We start from the raw sequence: 19015 nt of genomic DNA on the forward strand, positions 1-19015 counted from the left end.
AGGGGCCAAAATTAAAATAGGCTAAACTTCTTCAGGCCACTTATAGGTTTTTAGCATCTCACTTTCCAAGTAAAGGTATAATTAATGATTAAACTATTTTGCAAATAAACCATATTGAAAAAGAGAAATTTCAATTAATATCAATTAATTACATTTATTACTTAAGATTTTTATTTATCATGAAATTGCTCCTTTCAGACCAGAGACAGACTGATGATAATTGGTTGCCAAGGGTCACGTAACAGAAAGGAGAGAGTGTGCAGTGACAACCCACCCACCAAGTTAACATGAGGGGCACAGTAGTGACTAGCGGAAGGCGGGTTAAGCAGGGCAGGGACAAAGCAGTTGTTGCTTCTTTACTTTCTTTTACATCCTCTACATTTTTTGCAGGCTGCCCAAAATCCTTTGGTGGTCCATATGTTATGCAGGCCTAATCTATTCTATCTATCCATCTATCTCACTTTCTCCCTGTTAGCACAAGGAAAAAAAGATCACCATGAAGAGAAAACCAGTGTCCCATCCTTTGAGAAATAATACGCAAGTTTTCTTTATCCACCTTGATCAGCAACTGCCCAGCAGCCAGGATTTTTCAGTGACTATGTCACTTTCAGAATAAAGTATCTTAAAACAGCACTTTGAAACAGAAAACTTAATGACAGCTGAAGTGGTCTCTTGGCAAAAACCTTAAAGTATACAAGAATGTGAGCTGGCCCTGTAACTCTTTTGGATTCGCTGACCCACAAGCAGAAGCCTAGCAGACTTCACCTTTGGGACAGAGGTCTTTAGCCTTCCCTGCCCAACTTTCTAAGCCTTTTTAGAGAACCCACAGAGAAGCATCTCTTTAGGTCAGTACCAGCTCTAGATCTTCCCCTCAGGGAGCTAGATAAGAATATATCCAGAGTACCTCAAAATCCATTCAGGGGATTTACCTACCTGAGCCTTCTGGCTTTTTTTTGTTTGTTTGTTTTGTTTGCTAGTCAGTGGGGTTAAGTGACTTGCCCAGGGTCACACAGCTAGTAAGTGTTATATGTCTGAGGCCAGATTTGAACTCAGGTCCTCCTGAATCCAGGGCCAGTGCTCTATCCACTGCACCACCTAGCTGCCCCTTATGTGAGCCTTCTGGAGGGAGCTCCAAGGCCAGTCTGATTCTTATCCAATCAGATAGCCCCTCGTGTTAGGCTATTGGTATTCCCCATGTACTCATCACATAGAAGAATTGAATTGAATTCAATGCTCACAATCTAACTTGTGTTGAATCGTCTTTCCCCAGGCCTGGCGGAAACGCTGGTTTGTGTTGCGGCACGGTCGGATGAGTGGGAATCCTGATGTTCTGGAGTACTATCGGAGTGACCATTCAAAGAAGCCTATTCGAGTGATTGACCTGAGTGAGGGTGAGGTGCGCAAGTATGCGGGGCCAGACTTCATTCGGAGGGAATTTCAGAATGACTGTGTGTTTGTTGTCAAGACCGTCTACCGCACTTTCTACCTGGTGGCCAAGACAGAAGAGGAAATGCATATCTGGGTGCACAATATCAGCCAGATCTGTAACTTTGGACATGGGACCAACAGTGCAGGTGGGCACATATTCGGGACCTGGCATTATGGTCTAGGAGGAACAGGATGGGGGGGCTCTTCCTATGGCATGTTACCCCATCTTTAGGAGATGGTTTTCTAAGTCATTTGTGCATTGTCATCAAGGGCATGCCCTGGGAAGAGGATGCCTTGGACATGCTATGCTGGAGATGAGGGTTTGGAGATGGAGAGTAGGGAAGACACTAAGGTAGAGAAAGCAAGTGGGTGTGACCACATGGGTGTGCCCTAAAGCCTCCTGCTGGGGGCTGAAAATGCAGGAGGGCAGAGGAGCCCCTGGTGGGGGTGGGGGAGTGGGGAGGGAGGGAGGGATGGAGGTGCTGCAGGAGGCAGGTGGGAGGGTGAGAAATGAAGGTCCTTCAGGAGTGTTTGCACAGCCTTTGCCAGTGGTCAGAAGTGAGCACTCCAGTGTAGGAGCACATTTCCATCTGGCTGACTCTGTGATCTCAGGAGTATTCTCAGGGGATTCCCTCCACTAGTGCATATCTCTCCTCCTCCCCTCCTTATCCTCTGGTCTTCTCATCCATGTCTGTCCATGGGTCCTCCCTAGCATGGATCCTTAGCTTTCAGGGGATCTGGGAACTTGTTTGGTTTTTTAAAAAATCCTTGATAACAATTTCTGTATAACTCATTTCCTTTATTATCTTATGCATTTTATTTTCTACATTTAAAAATATGATTCTGAGCTTACATCAGATTGTGCGCCACCTTGGGGAGGGTGGTGGAGAGGAAGGGGGAGAAAAATTTTAAACTCAAAAGCATATGGAAGTGATTATTAATAAATCAAAATAAATTAATAAAATTAAAAATATGATTCTGGAAGGGGTCCACAGGCTTAACCAGATGACCAGAGGTGTCCATGCCCGACTGAAAGGTTATGAAACCTGGCCCCAGAGAATATCTAGATACCTGCCAGAATGGATGCTTGCTGTCCTTGAGTCTTTTCCCATTTGGGGCACCCATTACCCTGCACTCTTGCTACATGCCTGGCTCATTCCCTTTTACAGGTATGCACATGCCCTTCACCTGATGTGTGTGCTACTTGGCCCAAATCACCATTGGTAACATGCTGCTGCCTACTTCTACTCACCATCTCTTTGCAGGTCACTCCAGTGCTTAGCCACATGTGTTAAGGCCCATAGAAGGCACTTTACAAATGCTTGTTGACTGACTCCCAAACTACCATCCAGTCCCGACTTCCAATCTGACTGTCAACTCAGAATTGAAATGTCCAAAGTGGAACTCAATGTATTTCTCCCCAACTCCCCCCTCCTCCAAATTTCTCTACTTCTGTTGAAGGCAGCACTCTCTTTCCAGTCACCCAGGTCCTTAGTCATCCTGGACTCCTTCGTCTCCCTCAACCTTGACATCCAATCAGCACTTATTCTAATTAATTCTCCCTCTACTATATCTCTCACATCCACCCCCTTATCTCCACTCACCCAGACAACGTCCTGGTGGAGGCCTTTATCCCCTCTCACCTGGATTATAGCCTTATCTTCCTAACTGGTTTCCCTTCTTCAAGTTTCTCTCTGTTCCAATTCATTAATTTCAAAGCATTTTTTTGAAAGCATAGGTCTGACCAAATCACTGTAGCATTCAAAAAAATGTGCTCACCTGAACCATGAATCTTTCTATTCCTCTTTGGATGACCTGTATTTTGGATTCTTCTGAATCCCCGTCAGGAGAGTATTGATGTTAAAGTGTTGTGTTTTGATGGTAAGGGTGATCTATGGAGCAATGAAAGCACAGCATTGCCCAAATGTCATCTAGCTAAGCTCCTATCCCTCTACTCAACTCATCTTCCATCTATAGGGCCTGTCCAAGATACATGAACCCGTAGACTAGCTTGATGGGCTGCCAGTTCAGCCATGTTTCATAATCTTGGCAATATGCATTTTTCATCCATTTGATTTTTCCCGTGCGGATTGCTAAGCCAAACTTTTGAAGCACTCCACTAGAGACCCTATCTAGGCTGGCATCAACCATTTAGTCACCCTTTTGGGGTCCAGTCTTTCAACCAATTCCAAATCCATCTGAATTTCCTATCATCTAGGCACATCTTGTCTGCGAAGTTATTATTGTGAAAGACTTTGTCACTTGGTGGAATCCAACTGCTGAGCTTAATAAGAATTTATTAAGCACATATTATGTGCCAATTACCCTGTCAGGTGAAGGGAAAGGGAGGGGGAAAGAGGAGAGGGAAAAGGAGGGGAGGGGAAGCATGCCAGGAGCTTCTAGGAGGGTTACTAGAAGACAAGTTTTGGACCTGGGGTGGTAGGTTTGGACAATTGCTCTGTTAGCTACAGTGAAATCCTGATGTTTGGGGTTTCCTTAGCTAGACCTATGATGCAAACTAACCTCAGGAATCCCCTAGCTCCTGCCAACTCATCTCTAAAGAGGAAGGGGAGATAGGCTCTTCACAGGGGATTTCTGAACTGGGGAACATGTCTGCAGCTTCCCATTTATTTATGGTTCAAATTTGTATCAGGACTCAACTGCCAGGAAGATTTGAAGAATTGTTTTCTAGCCTTCTGTAAATACACTGGAATCTCCTATTAGAAGTCCTACTTTGCAGCTGGAGGCCAGTCATTCGGTTGTGGAGTTTGGAGTCAGTGACATAGTTTAGATCTGTGCTTTGGGAAAATCACCTGGGCAGCTGAGTGGAAAAGGGAGAGACTTGAGGCCATTAGAGCAATGTGCAGGCTCTTGCTGGAGCCCAGGCAGGAGGTGAAGTGGGCCTGACCTAGTGCGGCGGTCAGGGGAGAGGAGAGGTGGGGACAGATAGGAGGGACCTGGTAGAGGTGGACGTGACAAGACAATGGATTGGATTGGGGAAGGAGGAGAGGGAGCAGCTGAGACTGACTCTGAGGCTACTTGAAATCCATCAGGCAAATATTTCCCTTTTTGGAACACGGCTCTGGTTTCTTCCTCCAGACCTTGTTGACTAGTTGGAGAAATGCTTTTCCTTCTCAGCATTCACTGTTTAATGGGAATTTTGACTTTGCTGACGCTGGTTCAGAAATGGTAGGCGTGTGTCTTGGGAATGATCTGAAATATCCAGCCAGGTGTTTGTGTCTCCCAACAGATTCTGCAGAGAGCCTTTCCCATATCACCTCATCTCCTCAGCCTTCCCCAGCCAGCTCCTTCCGTGTGTCTCATGTAGCCAATTCTTCTTTTAATGCTGATGACTCTACCACAGCTGCCTTCCCTGCTAAGGAAGCCAGAACTGACCTTGAAGCTCTCTCCTTGCCTGACTATCTGGTTCTGGCCCACTGTGAGACAAGAAAACTCAATCCCAGCAGGTAAGTCGGTACTGGACTCAGGGGTGTGCTGGTTAATTGTTTAACAGCCAGCTCTCTGGAGGGAAAATGTACCTGCAACACACTTTGAAGTGTCATCTGCATTGTTAACGTTTTCTCCATCACTTTCTTAAGTCTAGACATCGACAAGACAATAAAGCAAGCCCTGATTTGTAGCATTTGCCCATTTTTGAGGTGTAAGTATGCACGCAGAAAATTTAACAATCGGCTCTTGAGAGCTAGTTGGAGCTGTGGTCGAAGCTGCACCCATGTGGAGCTTCCAGGACTCTTAGGATGTGCCTCACAGTGTAGACCTTTCTGGGAGAGCAGGTAACCACGCTTGCTTGGACATGGAAGGAGGAAGTGTTGATGCTTCAGTTCCTGAGAAGCAAAGGGCATCCATAAGAGTAGGTGCTATATAGGTAACAGAACAGAGACTGCCATCCCCTCTTTGGTACTCACAGCTCAAGAGCAGAGGTTTCCTGCCAAGTTCACCCCTCCTTCCTACTTCCCTATTTTGGCACACTACCATCCTCCCAGTCACCCAGGTTAAAAACCTTGGTGCCTCATTGACACCTCCCTATTCCTTTCTCCCCCATATCAAATCAATTGCTACATTTTGTTGCTTCTCCCTCCACAGAATCTCTCACCTCCATTTCTTTCTGTTTATTCCCCCAGCCATTACCTTCTTATGGCCCAATCACCTTCTACCTGGGCTATTACAAGAGTCTGCTGGGTGGTCTCCCGACCTCCAGTCTCTCTCCTCTTTAATCCATTTTCCACATAGCTGACAAAACAATCTTCCTAAATAACAAGTCTGATCATGCCATACCCCTGCTCAAAAAGCTTCATTGCTTCCCTATTGCCTAATGTGTATTTCCTATTTCCTTTTTGGACTCCAAATTCCACAGCTTAGAAGACTTGGCTCCAAAGCCCTGCTCCTCAGTGTAGCTCCCACCTGCCATATTTCCTTATTTTCCAGGAAGCATTCATTTTCAGCATTCTAGCTGAACTGGCATACAATTTGTTCCCAAGTCAGACTTTGTACTTTCTCCCTTCTGTGAAGTCCCCTAGGCTGTCCCCTCTGGCCATGTTGTGCTCCCTCTTCCCTTCTGCCTGCCCAACTCTTCCTTGGCCATCCAGGCTCAGCTGAGGGGTCACCTCATCCCTGCCACCTTCCCGGCCTTGCCTACTGTAACCTGCATTGAGTGTGGAGCTTTCTTGGGCCCATTACATTCCACCCCACATTACTTGGCTCTGTGTCCATTTGGGTCTGCCCTTTACTCTGTGAGGCCCTGGAAAACCTGGCTTAGGGTCCTCTCTAACTTTGTAGCTAGAGCACAAGGCTTAGCTAGAAGTAGGTGCTCAAGAAATGTTTATGGGAGGAAAGGAGGAAGGGAGGAAGGAAGCCTCAGGGAGGGGATGGGGCTTGCTCACCTGGGTTCACACAGCTCAGAAGTGTATGATTTGCACCCTGGGCTTTTCTCCTTCTAAGGCCAGCACTCGACTCAGGGCATCGCATAAGGCCAGAAAGGTGGATTGGAGCCCAACTACAGGGCAGACTGGAGCTTATACTTTGGTGGGCAGTAGGGAACCCCTGCTGGTCCATGAGGAGAGGAGATTCTTGGTCAGAGCAGAGCATATGTCTTATTTTGACAGCTGAGTGAAGGATGAATTGGGAGAGGGGAGACCCTGGAGGGAGGCACCTATCACAGGAGCTTATGAGAAAAGAAATGAAGACATATGGTAGGGTGGCTGGTGGGGACCTAGAGTAAAGGGATGCCTGAGAAGTGTCCAGACCTTGGCCTTTCATGGGGCTTGGTGAGGAGAGGGGGAGGCCAGCAAGAAGAACAGCAGCTGGGTAGGTAGCCTGAAAAGGTGCTTTGGGAATTATGGCGGATGCTGAAGCAGCCTTGGCTGCCTAATGATCCTAACAGCTCCAGGAACAGAAGACTTGATGGCAGACAAAGCCCTTTCCCTCACAGGCCCCGCCCCTCCCCTCCCCTCAGCTGAGGCCAAGATGTGGAGGTTTCATTGCCATTCTTGGTATGACTTTTATTTTAAAAATTGTTATCAGTTTAAAGAATAAGATTGATGGATGCTTTTTGTTCTTACATCCCAGGCTTTTCAGAATATATCCACTCCTCCCATCCCCAAAGAATCCTCCATGCCTTAGAAACCAGCAGTTACATGAAACAATGTCTGTCCCATTGTCCCCTTCCTCTTTGCCCAGAGGAGGGAGAAAAATTTCATCATTTTCATCCTCATTGCCTACTCCAAGATTGGTTATCACACTCACTTAGCATCTGGCTTCCTTTGAATGTTTTTGCCTCGTTTTCTTTTTTAACGAGTTTTGCATTTGTGAACTCTAACTCCATCCCCTCCTTTTAGAACAAAGAAGAACAGAACAGAGCAGCAGAGTCATCAATTGTGACTATGGAACATGCTATAGTCCACATCCAGAGCACCCCCCCCAACTTCTGCAATCTGTGTTCTTTTCATTCCTATCTTTGCAGCCATGTTTATCATCCTTCTGAAGACATACAATGCCCGCCCCCCCCCCGAACACTAGACCAGCCACCCAGAAGCCGTAGCCTGTCCTGGCTCTTACAAGCCTCAGAATTCAATTGAGACCCAGGGGAAGGTGAATTTCCCGAGACCACAGAAGTGGTCAAATGGCTGAACTGATTCAGAGGTGTGCCTTCTGATTCCTCATCCTAGGGGCTTTGTCATGACTTCCTAAAGCCTCCTGCAGTGTGTAGAAGGAGGCAGGTGGTAATCCTGTTGCCTGCTGCCCTGGCAAGACCATCCCTGGGGGACTGTGTTCAATCCAAGGTTTTCAGCTCAGGTTTTAGGAAGGTTGCCTAGAGGAGGGCTTCCAAGGATGGTGAGATAACTTTAAACCATGCCATCCAAGGATCAGTTGAAGGAACTGGAAATAGTATAGGCTGGGGAAAAGACTATTTGGGGTGATGGGAGGAGGTGGGCATGAGGATTGTCTTCAGGTATTCTTAGGACTGTTGTGAGGAACAGGGAGCCATCTGTGGCATTTATCCTTTCCTCCCTAGGCCTATGGCCAGAACCCAAGTGCAGGCCTTCCTCACAAGCCACCTGGACTAGAACACGTCTGTCATCCTCTACTTTGCCCTCCTTCTACCCCAGCCTTCACTCAGCTGGCAGGAGGATCCCACTTGGGCATCAGAGTGACTATACCACTTTTCTGCTTAGACCTGAGTCCACTGCCTGGATGCAAGGCCCTCCACAGTCCAGGCCCAGCCAGCCCCTCCCTTCCCAGCCTGAGCTCATATTAGACTGCTCTGTACCTTCCACACCCCAGCTAAGCTGGACTACTCACTCTTGGCCCCTTGTACACAGTCTGTGCCTTCCCTTCCCTTCCCTGGGACTTTGCTGACACTGTTTCCTGAGTGACCTTGGACAAGACACAAGCATTTTCTATTTCTGTAAAGTGAGGTGGGAAGGAGAAGGGAACTCAGGCTAAGGTTCCATACCCCCTCCCTCAGTGAGAAGAGAATAGAAGGAATCACAGACAAATAAGTCAGCTGAGAAAATGATGTGTTGATTTTCTTATAGACTTCAAAAGAAAAGGCATATGTACATAATGAAGACCCACGGTTCCATGTACAATCCTATTTTTCTTTTCAGCATTATATATGCAAATGCTCATTTTCTTTGGTGTTTTAAGTTTAGAATAAAACGAACATAAAATGGGAAAAAAAATAAAATGAGGAAGTTAGGCAAGATGGTCTACAAGACCCCTCCCTTCCAGCTCAAAATTTCTGCTCTCAGAACTCTGCCTGGAATGGCATCCACATTCTCTGCTCCCCCTCCCACTTTCTGCAGAGTCCAGCTTGAATGCCCCCTCCTCCAGGCAGCCTTATTTCTGGCCCTCCCAAAGCCTGTGCTTGCATCAATGAGGCATTTTTCATGTGTTGGCTTATCTGGGGCAGTAACCTGTTCCTCCACCAGAGAGTAAATTCTTTGAAGGTGGGGACTGTCATAGTGCTGCTTATGGTGGAAGCTTAATAAATGGTTGCTAAATTGAATCCTAGTATCTAAGATGTAGAGTGTAGGGACTTCAGAGGTCATTCTCCTCTCCTCTTTTCATTCTCTTTTCCTCTCTTCATCCCCCCTCCTCATTCTCCTCTCCATCTCCTCTCCTCATTCTTCTCTCCTCTCTTCATCCCCTCCTCATTCTCCTCTTCTCATTTTCTTTTCCTCTCTTCATCACCCCTCCTCATTCTCCTCTCCTCTGCTCTCTTCATCCCTCCCCCCACTCTTTTCTCACCATCTGACCTGCTCCTTCTCCCGGGGGGGAGCTATTGTTGGTAGCAACAGAGCTGGGTGGAGGAGGAGGAGAGAGTCTCATCTCCCATCAGCATCAGGTGGTGGAAATGGTCGGTAATGTCACAGCTGCATCAAGTGATGAAGTAGAGGGGGTAGGCTGTGGACTGGGCCTAGGTTTACAGTGAGCTGAGGGGTGCCTTACATAAGCTCTGCCCTTAGCTAGCCAATGTTGAGAAAAATATTGAGGTAATTCAAATTGTAGTTTTTCCATGTTCCAGGTTCCTAGATTTTTGAACCAAGGCCCACCCGGGCTGAGCTAACCTGATAGCCACATGCAATGGCCATTTGGGACCCAACACTTTTCCCTCATTCTTGACTATTGATATAATTTCAACCCCACCTCAGGGCTGGAGTCACTGGCTTCTTTGGGGCTCCTATCCTCTTGAGGTATATCCTGGAAACTACACATAATTACAAAGAAGAAAAAATCAGAACATGCTCCAGGGGTGGATATTAGAAAGCCATGAGGAGATGGGGATCCAACAGTTAGTAGCTGTGTTATGGTTGATCACCTGACCTCTCTGAGCCCTGGTTTCATTGGCCATCAAACTGAACTAAACCTCCTTATCCTCACTCACCCCTTTCCATACCCCAAAGCTCAGCAGTGCAAACAGAAGTGATTATGATATTGAAATGAGGGCATGGACCCTTCTTTATATAGAAGGTTCTCAATAAACAGCTGGCACATTGAACCAAGTGGAATGGGATGGCAAAGCCATGGTGACCCCCTAAATGGCAAGGCCACAGTGACACCCCCCCCCAGTTGAGCAGGGCCTCTTCAAGCTCAGGCCAGCAGGCCACTGGGGCTTGGGGCTAGTTGCAGTACACTGGGGTTTCTTGCCATGGCACCTAAACCAAGAGAATTCTGGTCCTCACACTTGCTCATGCTATTTGCTTCCCCTCTTGCTCTCAGCAGATGTGATGCCTGGTCAAATTCAGACCGATCCCTGGAACAAACTTCATCTGATGAGGTCTTTGTTGACTCCCTTCAGCCCCAGGCATCCAATCACATGTTGCCCTCTTTGTGCAGTGGGAATGGACTTCAGGATATGGTGTCCCCTGGGGGCCATGCTGCTCTGGCTGGCTGTATCAATTTCAGTGGACCATCCAGTGACTGCTCATCACCTTTGCCTTTGCTGGGGAGCCCCTTAGCCCCCACCTTTCAGGTGGCCAAGGGCCCAGCCATGTTTTCCTGTGGAATAACAGGAGAAGACATACCAAACACTCCACCCCCTCGCCCTCCCAAACCAAGCCATTTCATGGAACAGCGCCAGGAGGAGAGACCCCTGTGGGATGGTCATAGCAGCAGCATCACTAGCAGCAGCAGGAGGACTCAGTGGGTTGGAGTTCCAAGAAGAATCTCCTTGTCCAGTTTAGATGCTGTCAGAAGCTGTAGAGGTAAGTATGCCCTTCCCTCCATGCGCCCCCAACTATCTCAGTAAGAAAGGAAGGCTGGGGGGCAGCTAGATGGTGACACTTACTAGCTGTGTGACCCTGGGCAAGTCACTTAACCCTGATTGCCTAAAAAAAGAAAGAAAAAGAAAGGAAGGCAGGAGTGCATAGGGAAATCAGTTAGTCAACAATCAGTCAACAAGAATTTATTAAGCACCTACTATGTGCCAGGTACTGTGCTAAATGATCAGCATCATTCTTCCTTGTTGAAAAGATAGGAGAAAGGAAAGTAAGATCCTTTGTGATGGCAGAAATTGGTGAGATTAGGGAAACCTGTGTGGAAGAAGCCCAGTTGGGCTCTGAAAGATGGGCATAGGGGATGGGAGAGGGAAAGCAGACCAAATGGTACAAGCTGGGTCTTCATCCTTCCCCAACTTTCTCAATGTGGGCATTCTTCTAAAGCTCTGCTCCCAACCCTCTCCTCTTCTCTCTCACCATTCTCTCCTTTGGCATTCTCATTCACTACAGGGCCTTAACTATCATTTCAATGAAGATGACTCAGATTTTTCTCTAGCCCTGACCTCTCTTCTGTGTCCTGGACCCACATCTTCCCCTGCTTCCAGGACATCTCTTCCTGGATGTCCCACTGGCATTTCCAATTCACTAATGCCAAAACCAAATCATCTTTTCCTTAAAACCAGCTCTTCCTCTGTGATTATCTTACCAATGGCACCACCATCCAGCCTCATAACCTCAGTGATTTGGGAGCATTTTTCTACTTCTCCCTCAAGGTTCCAGAAGTGATAAGGATTAGAGGTATAGATCTGAGAGGCTTCCATATAAAAGCGATCATTTGAGCCGTGGGAATGGAGAAGTAAAAGAGGAGGGTCTAAGACAGAGCCTTGGGGAATCCCTATATTAAAGGAGTAAAAGGATCCAGAGCAGATCAAAGGAGTAATCAGAGGTAGGAAAAAGCCACGTCACAGAAGTGAAGGGAGAAGAGTATTCAGAAAGAGGAGGTAGCACAGAAGGTGGGGTGTCAAATGAGGTTCAGAGGAGGTTGGGGAGGACAAGAGCTGAGGAAAATCCATCGAAGGAAGGGTTTACCTCATTCTGCTTGGTCGCACAGAACAGACCTTGGGAATGTAGTGCTCTAGGTGCAAGGTACTCTGCAGGCCAGCATCCATTCACCACCATAGCTCCCAAGCCCCCACTGGTGCGGCTGAGGTGCTGGTGTCTTTTCACTAGACTGGCCAGAGCTCTGTGATATCTTTTCCAAGGTAATGGGTAAAAGTGGCAGAGCTGTCCCAGGGTAGAAAGGGATGCCTTGGAAGGTGGGATGTGTCCTCTCACTTCAAGTCTTCAAGCAGAGATTGGTTGGTTAGGTTGTCTGGAGAAGGAAGGTCCAGGTTGGACTCACTGCCCTCTGCTAAACCTTCCAACTCTGAGGTTGTGTGAGCCTTATTTGGTGAGAAGGAGGTTTTTAATATACTCTTCCTAATGAACAGCTCATATCGTATCACTCACCTGCTCAAAAATCTTGACTGGCTCCCTATTACAGACAGTTCTCCCCTTATTAAATTCACATAAATTTACAGAAATTCATATTATGAAAATCTGATATCTGCTGGGTCAGTGGTGTCAGTATGCCAGGGGACATCTGCTCCAGGCACTGAAGCTGCTCTGGAGGCAAAGGGCCCAGAACCCTGGAGAGGGTGGGGCCATGGAGCCCCCTGCATTAATGGAGAACTGACTATATCTACAGATTAAACTCCATCCTAGTTCTGAGTGGTTGCTACTTTCTAGAATGTTCTCCCTTTCCATATTGCTTTCTAATATTACCCATCTTTGGAATCACAACTCAAGTCTCACATTCATTGTGAAACCCCAGTGATGTCTCCCTTTGAATGCTTATAAGCCTGAGACTCACTGGGCCCTTAACTTGTGTTACCTTGTATTGTACATGTCCTGTGTTCCTGTCTGGACTGGGAGCTCCCTCAGAGGGCAAGGATTAGGTTGACCAAGCCCCATCACATGATGAGGTCCTCTAGGACAGTAATTGATGACAATGTCTGGTGTGCTTTGGTTTGCAGCTGACAGAGAAGGCAGTTCCCTGCGATCCCACCGGGACAAGAGGCTCAGTTTGAATTTGGTAAGTGTGGCATTTTGGTTTCTTTAAACTTTTCTTTAAATTCCAAATCAGTTGGAGGAGTGGTTGGTTTGTTGTTGTTAATTTTATTTTATTTTGATAGCTTCCCAATTCCTTCCCTTCTTCAGACTGACTGGGTCACTTAGCCCTTCACTCAAAATAAATTGAGCTAGACCCTAACCAAACTCCTTGGCAGGGAAATGCAGGCTTCTCCAGCAAATAGATTTTCTGTCACATGTGGAAGTCTGAAGCCACACTGTGGAGTCTGCCTTGAAGAGACCCAAGACTCTCTTGGGGTTGTCCCGCAGGCTCTTTTCCTGTCCCTGCCCCCTTACCCCAGGGTGTTTCTAGCTGACAGGTACTACTCCATTGGTGGAAAAAGCAACCCACTGCTGGGCTTTGAGCTAGAAGACACTTTAGGTTGAAGTCTGCCTCTGCAGCTTCTTCGTTGTTTGCCTATAGGCAAGATCCTACCTCTGTGTGGAAGATGGAGATGAGTAAGCCCTGCAGCTCCTACCTCCTAGGTGCTTATGAGAGTCAAACAAGATCATATCTGTGAAATGTTTTGCTCACCTGAGAGCACATAGGAAATGTCACTCTGAATTGGCACTGAAGGAGCAGCCACCTGGCTGCTCCTTTGGGCAGCCGTCATTCTCTGGCACTGTCCAAACCATCCCGAGAGCTTGCCCTCATCTGCTTTCCTCAGGCCAGCATTTGACTGTTTTAGCTTCTACGTCTGCAAGGGGGACTCTCTTCCCTGGGTCAATCCTTCTCCCCTCTCTTGCCTTGGGAGCATAATTGAGAGGGCCAGTGGCTGACAGCTCCTCTCCCTGTAGCCAGCCTGTTCAAAGTTGAGTCCTGCTGGTTCCCAGAGGCAGATGCCCACCAGCCCCTCCAATTTAACAGATACTTGGAGAACCCTGGATGTACGTCCTGGCCAAGTTCAGGACAGCAGTGGAGGAAGAGTTCCCCATCTGTTGCTTTTTTGTTGAGTGTTGCTGAGATAGTGGGAAGGATATACACAGCCTTCAGTGCCTGTTGTCTCCAGGCTTTCAGGAGTCAGGCCCAGGCTGGACAAAGGATCCGAGGTGCTGACTTCCTGATTCTTCTTGCAGCCCTGTCGGTTCACCTTGCCACCATCCTCCCTACCAGGGAGCTCTGAAGACAGTTATGTCCCCATGCATCCCAGCATCTCCTCTGCTGGCTCTGGACCAGAAAGCAATGCAGATGGTTACATTGCAATGAGCAGCCCTGAGAGACTTTCCAGCCCCCTGGCAGAGCTTCCTACAGACTTGGAGCCGCCCCCAGTGAATCGAGACCTGAAGCCCCGAAGGAGATGTAAGTGGCTTCTCCATTGTAGAGGAGGTAGGATTAGGGCAGATCAGCACCTGAGCAGATGAGATGTTGAAGGGAGCTGGAGTTATCATGAGCTATCATTATTAGGTTTGTTGCTTGGGCAAGTTTTTGTACATCTTGTGCCAAACTATTAATTATTTTTCCAATTCTTTCTTCCATAGCTCTCATTTCTTTTCCAATTTCTTCCTCTTGTGTTCTCATTTCATTGACAAAAATGTTTTATTTTAAATTATTGATTTTTCTCTTCCAAGAATTCTAAAAAAAAATTTTTTTTTAATTTTTTAAAAAAAGAATTCTAGTTGAATTTGTGTCCAAGTTGTGTTTTTATTTGAGGTTTTGCTTGTAGTTGTTTTGGAGTCTTTCTCTTCTGGATCTGTGCCTTGAGCATCTCTGTCACCCCAATAGCTTTTTATGGTGGGATTTTTATTTGTTTGTTTGCTCATTCTTCCAGCCTATTTCCAGATTTTGGACTTGATATTAAGACCAGGCTCTCTGCACTTCTGGAGGGAAAGTTTAGGCTGGTCCTGTTACTGCTTTCTTGGAGTATTGATTGTTCTGTTTTTCCAGGGTCTCAGGGACAGGCTGGGAACCTGCAAGCTATCAGTGCTCCCAAAGTGGTTTGGTCCATGGTAAAGTCTGGTCACTGTCCCCCTAGTCTTAGTTCCTGACATGGGTTTGGGTCTGAGTAACTGTAGATGCTATTGGACTCTGCCCCTATCAGCCAATTGGGAAGCTCTGCTGTTTCCTTTGGTCCATAATTCCTGCGCTGGCTACTCCTCTGCAGAAAGCAGAAGCTGCTCTTTGCTCTTCTCTTGGATAACACTTAAGGCCTGTGAGAGCTCCTTACCCTGAAACACCACCATTGGGTGAAGGTCCCCTTCTGAATCCACCCTGGATCTTGACCTGGAACTGGGTAGTGGGCAACAAAGCTTCCAATTGGCACATGTTTTCATACCCTGCATGAGGTTTCCTGGTGTATGCCCTCTCTGAGCAGCCCACTCCTGGCCAAACCCCCTCCCCAGTGTCCATAGACCTCTTTGTATTTCTCCCTATGCTGACAGTGGTTGGAAAAATTACTCATCATGACTTTTTCTTGGATTTCCCCATCTAGATTCACTCTGGTGCATTTTCTATATCAATTTGGAGGATTTGGGGTTGGGGGGAAGGTCACTGTACTTTTTGCTGCTACTTTGCCATTTTGGCTCCCAACTTCCTAATCAATATTTAGGCAGAAGTTAGATTCCTTGCCTTAATTTACATTTTTATCTATCTCTAGTTAACCTCTGCCATCTCTGTTGTTGAGGTAAAATTGGGTTACAAGCCTGTTGGTAGGCACTGAGAGGGGAATTTGAGGGAGAAAGCAGATCATTTCTTGGAACTTCCCTAAGCCCTTGAATAGATGGGTACAACTGGTGGCATCAGCCCAGATCTTCTGCTCCAGGATGCTTATAGGGCTGATGGCCCTCCTCAAAATTTCCTTTCTCTGAAACAACTCAGTTCTCCCTTCTCTTTCTCCTTTCACTTGTTACCCCTGGGATGCCCATTTTTTCTGTCATATCCCCACTCCTTCCTCTCCACTACTAAACCCTCAGAATCTCTCTCCAATTCTGAAATAGTTTCTCACTCAATGCTTTCAATTGATTCAAGGAGGTATAAAGACCTTGTTCATACTTCATTCTGATTGATTCATTCACTCAAGAAGTACAACAAAGGAAACCATTTTTAGGTGAGGAGTTTAATGCTGGGGAATAGGTGGAAGAGCTCCATTCCACTACTCCAATGAAAGGAGTCCCCACCCTTACTCCAGGATTTTTGGAGGAGGGAGGTACAATTGGCAAATTCCTTCATTGGAGGTTGAGATTTCTATTTTCTAGGTCAATATTTTCAGAGACAATTAGGTGGCACAATTGCTGGCCCTGGAGTCAGGAAGACCTGAGTCCTCAAACACTTACTGTGTAACCCTGGGCAATCACTTAATCTCTGCCTCAGTTTCCTCAACTGTAAAATGGGGATAATAGCACCTACCTCACAGAGTTTTTGTGAGAATCAAATAAGATAATATTTGTAAAGTGCTTAGCACAGTGCCTGGCACATAGTAGGCACTTAATAAATGCTTATTCCCTTCCCCTTCCCTTTTGGAAGTTTACACTTCTGACTTCATTACATAAGAACGACCAAAAACCAAATGATCAGGAGACTTAAGTTCCTACATCTTGTATTTCACCACCAATATATGAGCCTCATGGCGACTTTGATGTCCTCAAGGCTATGGCCTTCTGCCAGGTGGTAAATCTGTATTTTTTGCAATTGAAGTTGGAGAAACAGCTTGCTTGTTGAATCTGATACTCTCCCACTCACTGTCTTACAAAAGTGAGCCTGATCCCTAGTGGGGGGAAAGTAAAGATCTGCCCTAAGGAACTTCCTGGGGCCCTCTTGACTTTCTAGCTAGTGCATGCAAAGTCTTCACTCTCAGAAGCCTGATTAGGGAGGTGAGCACTCTGAGTGAGGTGAGGCCAGTATAGAGCCATGGCTGGAGATGGAGGAAGAGAAGCACAGAGACACAGGAGGGTGAAAAGCCTCTAGGGCTGTCTTCAGCCCCATCTGTCTGCTCAGTTTATCTTGAGTAGACATGAAGAAGAATTCAAACCAAACAAACTAACTGTGGGACTAGCCCCTGAAGCTAGCACTCAGTCCCCAGACTCCTCCCACTTGGCTTTCAGCCTGATATAACCAGACCATTGCTTCCTGAGTACAAGCTGACAGTTTAGAGATAGGGTCACCTCCACAAAGGTGGAGTCCATGGCACATTCTTATCAGTTCCCTCTCTCCCTACCTGCCTGCTAGTTTCTCCCTGGTTGTTATCTGGAGCAGCACTGGATAGCCTGGTTCCTGTCTCTCCTGGCAGCCCTCTCCTTCCTTTCTCCTTTTCCTTCCTATAACCTTGTTCTTCCCTCCCTCTTGCCCTGCTTGCTTGGCACAGGCAATGACAACAGCAGCTGCCTCACCAGTGAGGTGGGCAAGGTGGTTAACTGTGGCTGAAACTCCAGCTAGTATGGACACTCTGGTGGCAAGAAGTTGACCACCTGCCCCAGACTTAGTGGCCAGACATACTGATAGAAATAGGGCATATCTGCATGAGGCCAGCATCTCCAAGCTGTGGCTAGTCTACCTAAGATAATCTGGTCATCTATCTTACCTACATGGCTGTGCTTACACACACACACACACACACACACACACACACACACACACTCAAATACCTACACCTTCACATCTGAAGCTAGAAACACCCACAGCTATACACACAAGCAATGCATCAACTGCTTTTTCTATCTCCATTTGAAAGCCTGTTCTGGTCTGTGATTGTAAAGGTCTCTTCTGGTTAGCTTGACTGAAAGGAAGTGAGAACAGGAATAGGCCCTATGGGAGCCCCAAGCCCATTAGGACCAGCTAAGGGTTAGAACCACTGGACAAGGACTCGATCTGTTGTCAGGATGATTCTTATTGGAAAATCTCCTCATAGAGTCAGAAGGAACCCATATGGCTAGAAGTGCTAAGAATGCCCAATAAGCCTGTGCCTCTTATTAGCTCACAGTATAAGCAGGGCACGGTGCCTGTTGGCACTTGTGACAGCTGAGAAGCAGCTCAAGGGCTATTCTTACCACTCTGGACAGAAATCTCAGTTGGGCACAACTCCCTCCTTGGGAGGAAAGCAAGTCAGGAGGAATTCATTCTTCTCAGACCTAGGGATAGAATCAGGCCTTGAATAAACACTATTTAGTAATAATTGAAATATGAAGGAAGGTGTCCTAGCTGTACCAGATCTCAAACTGTATTATAAAGTGATAATCATCAAAACAATTTGGTACTGGCCAAGAAATAGAGTGGTGGATCAATTAGGTACATAGTACACAGGAGTAAATGACCATAGTAATCTAGTATTTGATAAACCCAAAGATGCAAGCTTTTGGAACAAGAATTCACTATTTGACAAAAATTGCTGGGAAAACTGGAAAGCAATTTGGTAGAAACTAGGTATAGACCAACACCTCCCACTGTATACCAAGATAAGGTCAAAATGGGTACATAATTTAAACATAAAAGGTGATACCATAAGCAAATTAGAGGATCAAGGAATAGTTTACTTCTCAAATCAATGGAGAAGGGAACAATTTATTACCAAACAAGAGACAGAGAGCATGATGAAATGTAAAATGGATAATTTTCATTATATTAAATTAAAAAGGTGTTGCACAAACAAAACCAATGCAGCCAGGATTAGATGGAAAGGTTTGAGAAAGGTTATGCATGTACTGTCATGGAAAACATTTCCATGTTAGTCACATTGTGAAAGAAAAGGTTTCCCCAGAAAACTGGGGAAAACTTTCACAGCAAGTTTTTCTAATAAGGGCTCCATCTCTCAAATATATAGAGAACTCAGTCAAATTTATAATAATATGAGCATTCCCCAAATGATAAATGGTCAAAGGATATGAACAGGCAATTTTCAGAAGAAATCAGAGCTATGTCATATAAGGAAATGCTCTAAATCACTATTGATTAGAGAAATAAAAATTGAAACTGAGGTACTGCTTCACACCTATAAGATTGGCTAATGTGATAGAAAAGACAAATGACAAATTGGAGGGGATGTGGGAAAATTGGGATGCTAATACACTGTTGGTGGAGCTATGAACTGATCCAACTATTCTGGAGACCAGTTTGGAACTATACCCAAAGGGCTATCAAACTGTGCATAACAGTACCACTACTAGGTCTGCATCTCAAAGAGATAAAAAAGGAAAAGGACCTACTTGTACAAAAACATTTATAGCAGCTCTTTTTGCGATGGCAAAGAATT

General features: G+C 46.2%; 1 protein-coding gene across 2 annotated transcripts in view; it reads left to right on the forward strand.

Annotated features, from left to right (window-relative positions):
• The window catches only part of GAB3 (GRB2 associated binding protein 3), a 149858-nt gene that overhangs the window by 92129 nt on the left and 38714 nt on the right, over window positions 1-19015 (forward strand). Inside the window, exons 2-6 of one of the 2 annotated variants that reach the window (XM_020975675.2) lie at window positions 1271-1574; window positions 4679-4895; window positions 10171-10655; window positions 12743-12801; window positions 13914-14136. In XM_020975675.2, the coding sequence (XP_020831334.1) occupies window positions 1271-1574; window positions 4679-4895; window positions 10171-10655; window positions 12743-12801; window positions 13914-14136 (1288 nt within the window). The remainder of the gene's footprint in view (window positions 1-1270; window positions 1575-4678; window positions 4896-10170; window positions 10656-12742; window positions 12802-13913; window positions 14137-19015) is intronic. The other variant, XM_020975676.2, reaches the window with a different exon arrangement.

Source organism: Phascolarctos cinereus, unplaced genomic scaffold (assembly GCF_003287225.1).
Source record: "Phascolarctos cinereus isolate Bilbo 61053 unplaced genomic scaffold, phaCin_HiC Scaffold_8;HRSCAF=390, whole genome shotgun sequence".
Classification (NCBI taxonomy): Eukaryota; Metazoa; Chordata; class Mammalia; order Diprotodontia; family Phascolarctidae; genus Phascolarctos; species Phascolarctos cinereus.